Here is a 12,452-nt window from a genome sequence, read left to right on the forward strand (position 1 = left end):
CAATGCACTCAAGGGAACTCCCATGCACACTTCTCCCATAGCTCCCTCCTCTATGCTTGTTTGCCCTGTAAATTCCAACCACCTCTTTGAACTCCAGTCCACCTCCGCGACTCAGTGACTTGACCCTGCTCCGGATCCTGCTCTCTGCATCTTAGTGAAGTGCCTCTGTTATGAAGCGGACCTTGTTTCCTTCAGATTCAAATACTGAACCCCTAAAGCCCCACTTTAATGTATTTGGAGATAAAGATCTTCAGGGAGGCAATCAAAAGGGTGGGACCCTAATTCCATAGGACTGGTGTCCTCATAAGGGAGACATCAGAGATACTCCCACCACCATCAGAAACCAACCCTCACAGCACCTGGATCTTGGACTTCAAGCCTCCAGAACTGTGAGAAAACAGATTTTTTTTTTTTTAAGATTTATTTGAAAAGCAGAGTAACAGAGGTAGAAAGATAAGAAAAAGAGATCTTTCATCTGCTGGTTCATTCCCAAAATGGCCATAAGAGAAAAGATGAACTCAGGAGCCTCAAACTCCATCCTGGTCTTCCACATGGGTGGTAGGGGCCCAACCAAGTTCTGCTTTCTGCTGCTTTCCCGAGCACATTACCAGGGAGCTATATAGAAAGTGCAACAGCTGGGACTCAAACTAGTGCCCATACAGGATGCGTCGTCTCAGGCATTTAAACTGGTAATACCACAACACTGGCCCAATTTCTGCCATTTAAGCCACCAAAGGATGATTATTTTGTTATGGCCCTCTCAGCAGATCAATACAGCCTCCAGGGAGAAAACCTGGAATATTTTATGTAGGGTCCCATTATGACCAGAAGCATAAGCCCCTTCACAGCATGCTTTTTTTTAAAAGATTTATTCATTTATTTGAAAGGCAGTTACAGAGACGAGAGAGCAAGAGCGAGAGCGAGAGAGAGAGAGAGAGGTCTTCATCCGATGGTTCACTCCAGAACTGGGCAGATCCGAAGCCAGGAGCCAGGAGCTTCTTCCAGGTCTCCCACGCGGGGGCAGTGGCCCAAGGACTTGGGCCATCTTCTACTGCTTTCCCAGGCCATAGCAGAGAGCTGGATTGGAAGTGGAGCAGCCGGGTCTTGAATCAGCGCCCATAGGGGATGCTGGTACCTCAGGCCAGGGCGTTAATCCGCTGTGCTACAGCGCCGGCCCCATGAAGATTCTAAATACATCAGGCAGCCGAGCCTACTATGTCTAACAAGAACTCAGATCTCAGCAAGGTAAGACTTCTAGATCCTACTCATGCTTGTACTGAATGAGGACATGGAGCTTCTGATTCAGTTCAAGGGGACAATCAGTGTAACTTCCATCATACAATTTTCCTTGGAATTACCAAGGAATATCCCCTACTGAGGATCTAGGATCAGTGTCCTCTCTGAAATCAATACTCACAAGACATAAAGTGTATTGTCACTCGGGACTAGTCAGGATTGACTGGGCCTCAAAGGGCAAGGATGACTTCTCAGAAAAACAAGCACGAACAATCACACTACACCTCAAAGCACTTTCACTGCATTGTTTCATGTTCTCAGGGCAAGAAGGGAGGCTCCTTGGCCAACCATCCAAAAATAGACACCAAGAGGAATTTAAATAATACCCAGAGGTTAAAAACTAAATTGTAAACTTGATACTTTAGATTTAAGGAGGATGGTTTTAAGGCAGCACAAGGTTCAGCACGGCACTGAATTCAAACGTGAAAGGGAAGTGAAGAATACAAAAGGAACATGCATGAACACGAAAGTTAGCACTGGGGGTTTTTAACTGAATACATTACTAAGTTATAATCCAAAGTCAGAAGATTGGAGGTATGACACTATAAGAATGCTGGAATAATGCTTCCACTAGAACTCTAGCTACCCTCCTCCCTGCTCTGCCCCCTAGATGCTCACTTCAGCCAGAATCACCTTTTAAAAGCCCGGCCTGGATTTACAGGCCATGTGCTCAGAAAGCCTCTTTGGCTAGTACCTGTAGGAGGCAGCCAGCTCCTCACCTCAGCTCTCACTGCCCTCAAACATCTTGTCCTAACCTACCTTTCTACTCTGTTCCCCAGATTTTTTTTTAAAAGATTTTATTTATTTTATTCAAGAGGTAGAGCTACAGAAGACAGAGGAAGACAGAGAAAGGTCATCTATCTGCTGGTTCACTCCAATGGCCCCAACGGCCAGAGTTGAGTTGATCCAAAGCCAGGAGCTTCTTCCAGGTCTCCCAAATGGGTGAAGGGACCCAAGCACTTGGGCCATCTTCCACTGCCTTCCCAGGCCATACGAAAGGAACTGGACTGGAACAGGAGCAGCCAGGACATGAACCAGCACCCATATGGGATGCAGGCACCGCAGGCAGAGGCTTAGCCCATTTCGCCATAGTGCTGGCCCCTCCCCAGCAGATTACCCACACCTCCACCTCTCCTCCACATATGCTGTGACCCAGCCCCTTCCCTTACAGGAATCATCACAAAAATCTTGTGCTTTTGTGCTGTCTCAACTCTAATGTGCTGATCCTCCTTGTACTCACCTCCACTTATGGGAAACCCTACCTTTAAGGACATAGAGCCAACGCCCGTTGTTCAGCTGTAACACTGCTGCACGGCTGTCCCCTCTACTGTACTATAAGCTTTGTTAGAGGTCTTCACTGCTATTACTGCCCACAGTCCGTAACACATGGAAACCCCCGCCCCCAGATGCTGTGAAGGTAGATGGAGAAGACAGGGTGGACTTTCAAGTTGGACCTGCTTGGTCCTCAGCAGATCCCAAAGCTCCCTCAACACCACCACCCCTCCCCCCGGCAGCCTAAGAACACAGAGGCCCAGAGGATTAACACAGGTTGTTGTCATTGTTGGAGGATACTTCTCAAAGCTTCTGGCCTGGAATGTTAATCATCTCTTTTCATGCAACTTATTCACACCACAGCTTTGGTAGGGGGGAAAAAAACCACCAAAGCCAGTCTTTTTTTTTTTTTTTTTTGACATCTTACTTCAAAGCTGCTTCTGTCTCTTTGCCTTTCAAATAAATGTAAATGGATTTAAAAAAAAAATCTAATGTGGAGTGGAATTTTTGAGACTGCTTTGTCTCCCCTTTCCACCTGGAGAAATTTCTGACAGTCATCTGAGCTTTTACTGTGCTTTCCCCAAACCCGCCTAAGGCTTCTTTTTGCCAGAAACTATATAGCCAGGGAAGATACTTAAACCACTCTTGGTTCTTTTCTTTATTTGATAATTGGAGTACTGAAGTAGATTCCAAAATCTTTCACAACAAATTTTTATATACCTGTATAATACAGAATTTTAGAATTATTAGAATCATACAAGTAAACCACTGTTTATATGAGTACACATTATGTAGTTTAAAGAGAGCCTCTTATCCCTAGTTTTTACGGGCTGTTATAAAAGAAAAACTTCAGCTGGATTTTTTAAAATTTTTTAACATGTAGAGGAAAATGTCATCGGCACACTTTCCTGCAAACAGACTTGTTCTTAGCAACTCCAGAGTAATAAACAAAGGTGCTGTAATTGCCAATACACAGAGCAGATGAGCCCATCCAGCGGCCCAGGGGAGGGCTGATGGCAACCTGCTCTCCAGGCTCTACCGAGACTTTCCTAACCAAGCAATCAGGCGTTGCTTCCTCCATCTGAGACAATTCTTAGCTTACACGGCTGAGTACTTGATCTGAGCAGATTGTAATGAGGAAGCCACAGGCTTGTTTTAAAAAATTTTGATCACGAATGGGAAGAAGGCTGGGTTGGGGGAAGAGTCAATGTGCAGGGGAAAAGCGGGGTCAGGGAGTGGACCTCCAGTGAGGCCGAGACAGAATCCAAGGCAGATGTGAGCAAGCTGCAGCAGAGCGCTCTCCTGGGCGTTCTTCCACACTCCCCTACTCTGCCCTTCTCACTCCACGTGCTCTTCCCTCCGGGTCATGGAGAAAATGAGGCCACTTTAGAGCAGAGTTCTGATAATCCTATTTGAATCCCCAAGGCCAATTCTACATTGGATTGTTCAGTTCCATGAACCAATTAATCCCTTTCCTTTTGGGGGCATAAAATAGTTCAGAGTTGGTTTCCTTAGTAATTCAAAGAGTTGCCATTAATTAATTACTCAAATAAAATGCAGGCATGCACTTTTTCCTATTCAGAACTGTAAGAATTATAAAATAGCTGCTTAATGTGAAAATCAAGTTCAACTGTCACTGTGAAATGAATAAAATGCAGGCATGCTTGAGAAAAATCTGGCAACTATTTTAAATTATGCTGAGAAGATTTAGTATTTGCCTTTAAAACATTCATCTGAAAAGTTTTAAAGTAACCCAAGAAGAAAAGATATGCTGCGCTGATAACATTAATTTGGCAATTAAGTCAATTTGTTAACAATTCCCTCTTACCTCACTGTTTATCTTCTGAGTTCCCATTTTTACTAAATTTGTGTTCCTATTAGGCCATTCTATAAAAGTCAACCAAGTATACAAAATTTTCTTTCAGGCTGAGTCATGAGTCTTTCGCATCTTGCTTTATGGGACAGGGCTGCTCAGTGTGGACCAGACTGATAGAATCAGCATTACCCTGTAGCTTGTTTGAAATACAAGTGAGTCAGAATCTGTAGGGTTGGGCCCAGGAATTTGTCCCAGTGATTCTTAGGCAGTCTGAAGTATAGAAACCTCCGAGAGTGTCCGCATGGTTACCATTTTGCTTCTTTTTATTTGCTCACACTTAAGATGCAACAGAAGACCATCTCTCAGCCCTCATACTGAATGGATGACCCAACAGTCCTCCCAATGTGTCTAAAACCAGCTTATATTTTTCTTCAAGACACAGTTTGAAGCTGCATTGATTGAATTTCTGTTTACCTTTCTGAAGCCTAGGGAAAAAGAAGCCAGGGACTGTGAAAGGAAAAGCCCAGCTGAAGTTTGGCCAACAGAGGGAAAGGATTTATTTCGTTTCTCCCCAGAGCTGGGGATAGGGTGAGTTTCTCAGGCATTCTGAAGGGTGGGGTTAACCTGCTCTACTCCAGCACACATCACAAAGCCGCTGCCAGTCCAGCAGCACGGAAGCACAAGTGACCATAAGGCTTGAGAAGCAGTGTAAGTCCCAAGAGTGTTAAGACTCTGAGTGCTAGGCTGAGGTGGGATGGTCAACACTGGTTGGGTTAAGAAGTCATTAGAAAATAAACATATTAATTAGTGACATCAACTTTTACATTGCAAAATTTCCTACATAACATTACCATGTAACATGCTCTAGCATAGATTTAATTCCACAAAGTAGGGATTACTTTCACATCAGCATTATAAAAGTTTATTTTCACAATTCTAAAGAGGTAAATCCCCAAACTTTACATTTCCTCACTTATTTCTCCCAAAACAGATTAAAAAGATAAATAAATAAAAAGCGTCAGAATATCAAACCATGTTTAAAAATCCTGCGGGCTAATTTTAAAATCCGAATTATTTTAAATTATGACAGTGATGGAATGTTTGCCAGTTAATCAAGGTTCCAAACTAACATTCAAAATAAGAAAGAACTATCACTGGGATCCTGTTACATTTTAAATCACTATAAAGGCTGATCAATTTTTATCATTAATAATGCTATTGCCATAAGCAAATAATGCCATTTATATTCCAAAAGTATATTTGTCTTGCACACCTTACACATTGAGGTATAAAGCCATGCTTTACTTGCATTTTTTATTAACATAACGAATAATTTCTTCCATAATGGCAATTATAGTAAAAAGTCAAATAACATCAGCCAACTTGCTGGCATTTTCTATTGTCTTCTAATTAATATACTAGTGCATAGACATGTATAAACCATATAGCCATACCAATTTATAAGCAACAAATTCAAATTATTAGGAATATAAATTCAAATATTATATCAATTTATAAGCAATAAATTTAAAATGTTAGGAATATAATAAAACTACATTATAAATAGTTTACTTTCCATATTTCCTTAACATTATTTTTTATTCATGTCTTCCACTAAATTTTCTTCACTAAACTCTATTAAACTCTAGATTTAAATATGGCTAAACATAAGAGAGATGGGTGTCAACAAAACAGCTGAGTTTTGTCAGTGTCTAAGTCACTTAAAGCTATTCTTCAAAAGACACATTACTCAACCGAAGGCAAACGTGGAAAAAGTTGTATTTGAATCTTAGGTTCTTCACAGTTTGACCTGTCAGGGCCACGGGACATCAAAAGCCCAAGTTGTGAACGTTTACATAAAGTTAACTGTGTCACTAGCGGAATGTCTGTTAGCTGAAGAAAGACCTCTGGAAACATTCAACAAGACATTTCAACTTGCAGAAGATGAGCAGTTTGGAGTGGTACACAATCAAATTAACAAAGTTTTAAACCTTCTCAAATATAAAGTGGTATTATACCCAAATAACAACCTCTAATGAAATTTCAGTTTAAATTGTAACACTTCTTATCATTATATGAAGAAGTCAACATTGTTAATAAATGGTCTATGTGGTTAATAAAAAGGACAATCCTTAATCAATTTTGTAGAGTCAGTAATAGACTAACGTCCTATCATCTGGAGGTTCTAGTATGTTCCAACTTCAGGCTGTCACAATCAGGAACATTAAGTGATATTAAGTGATAAATATTCAGTGACAAAGTATAACATTAGGTGTTACAACATGTAAGTAAGTACAAGACTATTTCAAAAGTTCATGGAAAATGAATTAAGATGTTTATTCTGGTACAAAAAAATTCATAATCTCTACATATGTTTTTCATAATACACATTTTCATGAATTTTTGGAGCTCATTCATGGATAAGTATTTCAATTTTTGCATCAAAATAAACAGCTTTTTAATTCCACTTCCCATGACCCTTTTTGAAGTATCCTCACATAAGGTCTTAAAAACACCTAAGTGTTGGTGAAACCAACGCCAAAATTACCTCATAACTTTTCCTTAAATCCATTTATTTCCACTAACAAATCTAGGCCTACTACTGGCTCTACCACTTTATTCCTATTTAGAAGCTGAAGTATGTTATCATTGATGTAGTATGACTATTTTTCCAAACTATGGTCTTATTTCTGCTAAGTCATTCTTATAGTCTTTATTAGTTTAAGTTGTTTTAACTGTCTTTTTAGAACTCTAAAATGATATTAAATTTAAAATTTTTCCAATTCTGTTCCTCAAATACAATTCTGATATATTAGACAAACTATTAGACAACTAATATCAACATTGTAAAGAGATTCAATTGAGTGAGTTTCAATTATCCTAAAAATGTAAGTAAATCTAAAGTGTGTGCCTTATGAAGTTATCTGAGAATGAAAAACAAAAATTTGGAGAGACGATTGTTAAATACAATGTTAACAGGTATACTGAACAATAAATTGAAACTTTTTTATTTAACTGACATCTGCTTAGTTTTTTATTTAGTTAAGTATAAAGGCCCAGTTAAATCAACTCATTAGACTGGTCAAGGCAAGACACTTGAACTACATAATAGGACTTAAAAAGCAGTTGGTGTTATAGTAGTTCTGATAATCACACACACATACACACACACACACACATACACATACACACAAATTGGTAGAGTACTCTGGATATTAGATTTCCCCCTATAATCTTGTATAATGCACTGTTCACAATTTGCAGTGTTTTGAAAACTACACAAATTGGACATAGCCAAATTAGAGATGTCTGATTGAACTCTTATAAAGTATTTGGGAACTTTGGCTATATTCACAAAAAGACTGATTTTAAACCATAAAAAATGAAAATTCATATAAAAGCACAACAGATTTAACAGACATGTTTAAAATAAATCAAATTGTAACTCAATTTTCTACTTTTTCAAATATGTCTAAGAAAGTTGCAAGTAATGTCTACATTAAAAAAAATATTAACTGGGTGAATTTGGGAGGGGGAGGAAAACTATACAGTATTATTGCACTCCACGAAATGTGCAGAATTCCAAAATGTGCTAGCACTGAAAAACCGTCTTGCATTGAGGTTTTCCAAGAGGTACAACGAGCCTGCCAAAAAAGCATCTGGTCTGTACTAACAGCTTGCTGTCTTCAGTACAGGCCTTCATAATGTCAGTCACGCTGCTCTTGCAAAATCCCTTAATGTCTGAAAAACACATAGACAAAAAAAAAAAACATTTTATTTTAAAATTCACTCTTGCAAAAAGAAAGTCAACTCACTGACCAGAAAAGATCTGATAATTCTGCTAAGCAAAAGTTAACTAACACTCTCCATAGTCAAAGATTAGCTTAACACTCTTCATAGTCAAAGATTAGCTTATAAATTTTCTATCTTGAGCATATTAAAAGAATACACATATACATACTCGAGCACAATATATCAACTCTGGTCATTAACTGTTCAGAATAAAAGGAAAAAAATATTAAGTTGTAGTCCAAGTTATTAAAACTTGAAGATAAAATTATTATTATTATTTTTTTTGACAGGCAGAGTGGACAGTGAGAGAGAGAGACAGAGAGAAAGGTCTTCCTTTGCCATTGGTTCACCCTCCAATGGCCGCTGCGGCCAGCGCACCATGCTGATCCAATGGCAGGAGCCAGGTACTTCTCCTGGTCTCCCATGGGGCGCAGGGCCCAAGGACTTGGGCCATCCTCCACTGCACTCCCTGGCCACAGCAGAGAGCTGGCCTGGAAGAGGGGCAACCGGGACAGAATCCGGCACCCCTACTGGGACTAGAACCCGGTGTGCCAGCGCTGCAAGGCGGAGGATTAGCCTAGTGAGCCGCAGTGCCAGCCCAACTATTGACATAAGTTTCTTTTGGCACATAAGTTTCTCTTGAAACACATGAATTATTAATGAAGAAAACATCATTTGTTTAAATTTAAGTTGAAAACTCAAGTGACAACAGATGCATTAACTACTAGCTTACTGATTCATGACAAGAAATAACAGAAACCTATACATAGTCATGTGTATTTTTAAAGTACTTACAAAAGAGTTTTCAGTGCTGATAGGTGGGGCTATGACCGATGGTGTGGGATTGAATCCATATGCACATTGAGTTTCATTTCATTGTCAAGAATTTGAACAAGTTGTTGCATGGATGGAAGGTGACCAGATTCCAGTTTAGACCACACAGGCACATCTATAAAAAGAAATGACAACCACCCCCCAAATTTAAATAGGAATCCCTAGCAAGACATTCATTCCACAAGTATTACTGCATGTACATAACTGGGGATACAGGAGTGAACAAAAAGCCACTTGCTCTTAGTTTATGTTCTTGTAGGAGAAAACACAAAAGAACTGCCCAAAATTACAACTGTGTCCAAAGAATTAAAACTAAAGAGTGCTTTAAATGAAATGAGGGGCACACAGAAGGGGTCTTCAAAAGATAATGAAAAATGTGTTATGAGCAAACAATGTCTAGATTTCAAAATTCTTATGCACCAAAATAAATCCTTTTTGTTTGCTTTTTTAATTTAAGAGGCATAGAGACAGAGGGCTCTCATCTACTGGTCCACTCTCCAAATGCCTATAACAGCCCCAGACTGGAACCCTATCACTTGGGCCATCACCTCTCTCTTCCAGGATCTGCATTAACAAGAATCTGGATTCAGGAGCTGGAGCCAGGAATTGAACCTTGGAATTTTCTTTAGATATGGTATGCAGGTGTCTTAAATAACAGGCTAAAATACCTGCCTCTACATCTAACTGAAATCATACTTTCCATGAACTTTTGAAATACCCTTGTACATAAGCCTGCATCACTGATTAGTCAGAGAAGTAGTATCATTTAAATTGAGATCTCCAATTTCAGTTCACAATTGATCATACTGATAGGTCTAAGAGTCAAAGGGATCACATAAACAAGACTAGTGTCTGCTAATACTAACTGATAGAATAAAAAAGGGAGAGAACGATCCAACATGGGAAGCGGGATACACAGCAGACTCATAGAATGGCAGATGGCCTAAACAGCACTCTGACCTCAGAATCAGCCCTTAAGGCATTCGGATCTGGCTGCAGAGCCCATGAGAGTATTCTAGGCATGGAAAGCCAAGACATTCTGGCAAAAAAAAAAAAAAAAGAAGAAGAAGACCTAAATGAAAGATCTCTGTGAGTGAGATCCCAGTGGAAAGAACAAGGGCATCAAAGGAGGTACCTTTCTCTGAAGGGAGGAGTGAACCTCCACTTTGACTATGACCTTGTCTAAATAAGATTGAAGTCGGCAAACTCAAAAGGCTTCCATAGCCTTGGCAACTCATGACAAGAGCCTAGGGAGCTTACTGATGCCATAAACAAGAGTGTCAATTTGTTAAGTCAACAACAGGAGTCACTGTGCACTTACTCCTCATGTAGGATCTCTGTCCTTAATGTGTTGCAATGTGAATTAATGCTATAACTAGTACTCAAACAGTATTTTACACTTTATGTTCTGTGTGGGTGCAAACCATTGAAATCTTTACTTAATATATACTAAATTGATCTTCTGTATATAAAGATAACTGAAAATGAATCTTGATGTGAATGGAATGGGAGAGGGAGCAGGAGCTGGGAGGATTGTGGGTGGGAGGGAAGTTATGGGGAGGAAAAGCCATTGTAATCCATAAGCTGTACTTTGGAAATTTATATTTGCTAAATAAAAGTTTAAAAAAAAAAAAAAAGAATGTCATTGACATTTTGATTGGGATGACATTGAATCTGTAAATTGCTTTTGGTAGTATGGACATTTTCATGATATTAATTCTTCCAAACCATGAATATGGAAGATTTTTCCTATTTTTTGGTCTTTTCTTATATTTCTTTAATGTTTTGTAATTTTCATTGTAGAAGTCTTTCACATCATTGGCTAAAGTTGTTCCAAGGTTTTAAATTTTTTGTAGCTATTGTATATGGACTGATCTTAAAAGATCTTCCTCAGTTACGACATTGTCTGTGTATATAAATGCTATTGACTTTTGTGTGTTGATTTCATATCCTGCAACTTTACCTAACTCTCTTATGAGTTCCAATAATTTCTTAGTGGAGTCTCTTGGTTCCCCTATACATAGAATCATGTCCTTTGCAAACAGGGATAATTTGACTTCCTCCTTTCCAATTTGTATCTCTCATACAAAGATGGAAATGGTTAGTATGTAAAACACCTTCAGTTAATCTCAAATTATGAAATTATGAAAAAATACATACGAATTTCAAAAATGTTTGCACCACAATAAATGTAATATTTTAATTTCAAAAAAATTGAGATCTAAAAGATAAATTATCAAGACACAATGAGGCCGGCGCCGAAGCTCACTAGGCTAATCCTCCGCCTTGCGGCACCAGCACACCGGGTTCTAGTCCCAGTAGGGGCGCCGGATTCTGTCCCTGTTGCCCCTCTTCCAGGCCAGCTCTCTGCTGTGGCCAGGGAGTGCAGTGGAGGATGGTCCAAGTGCTTGGGCCCTGCACCCCATGGGAGACCAGGAGAAGCACCTGGCTCCTGCCTTCGGATCAGCGCGGTGTGTTGGCCGCAGCGCGCCGGCTGTGGCGGCCATTGGAGGGTGAACCAATGGCAAAGGAAGACCTTTCTCTCTGTCTCTCTCTCTCACTGTCCACTCTGCCTGTCAAAAAAAAATTAATAATAATAAAAAAAAAAAGACACAATGAGGATTCATGGGGACAGAAAACCTTCCAGGCACAGACAATAGAAGGATAAAAGGTAGAAAAGAGTGTGGCATATGAATAGTGAGAGAAAGCCAGTGAAACTGAAATAAAGGAGAGCAGTGGTAACATGGAGACTGGAGAAGTGGGAAGAATAGACTGAGGTCAACAAACTGTAAAAGGGTCAAAGACTAAACACTTGTTTGGCCAGGAAAGATAAACAGTTTCTGTCAGGGCTCTTCAACTCTCACTGTAACCTGAAAGCAGCTACAGGCCATATATAAACAAATAGGCCTGGTTGTTTTCAAATAAAACCTTATTTAAAAAACAGGGGCTGGTGCTGTGGTGCAGTAGATTAAGATGCAGTCTGCTGGTATCCCAGATAGGTACCAGTTAAGTCCTGGCTGCTCCTCTTCCAATCCAGCTCCCTGCTAATGTTCCTGGGAAAGCAGCGGAGGATGGCCCAAGTACTTGGGCCTCTGCACCCATGTGGGAAACCAGGAAAAAGCTCCTGGATCGTGGCTTTGGCCTGGTCAGCCCTGGCCACTGTAGCCATTTAGGCAGTGAACCAGTAGATGGAAGATCTCTCTCCTCTGCCTCACCCTCTTTCTCTCTAACTCTGCCTTTCAAATAAGCAAATCTTAAAAGAAACAAACAAACAAAAACAGACACCATAGGACCAGTCTGCAGACCTCCAGCTCTGGCAAGTCTTTTGGTCAAGTTAAAAAGTCAAGTCATTTAATAATGAACCTGAGACATTTAGGTGACAAGATGAAGCCTACATTTTAAAACAATAACTACTGTTTAGAGCAGATATTGGATAATTTTT

At 39.8% G+C, this 12,452-nt stretch overlaps 1 protein-coding gene across 1 annotated transcript in view; it reads right to left on the reverse strand.

Annotated features, from left to right (window-relative positions):
• Positions 1–3,211: 3,211 nt before the first annotated feature.
• Positions 3,212–12,452, reverse strand: part of SELENOT (selenoprotein T) — a 33,441-nt gene continuing 24,200 nt past the window's right edge. Inside the window, exons 5-6 of the mRNA NM_001199819.1 lie at positions 8,972–9,125; positions 3,212–8,125 (exon numbers count right to left, since the gene is read on the reverse strand). Coding sequence (NP_001186748.1) covers positions 9,001–9,125 — 125 coding nt within the window. The 3' untranslated portion in view covers positions 3,212–8,125; positions 8,972–9,000. The remainder of the gene's footprint in view (positions 8,126–8,971; positions 9,126–12,452) is intronic.

Source organism: Oryctolagus cuniculus, chromosome 4 (assembly GCF_964237555.1).
Source record: "Oryctolagus cuniculus chromosome 4, mOryCun1.1, whole genome shotgun sequence".
Taxonomy (NCBI): domain Eukaryota; kingdom Metazoa; phylum Chordata; class Mammalia; order Lagomorpha; family Leporidae; genus Oryctolagus; species Oryctolagus cuniculus.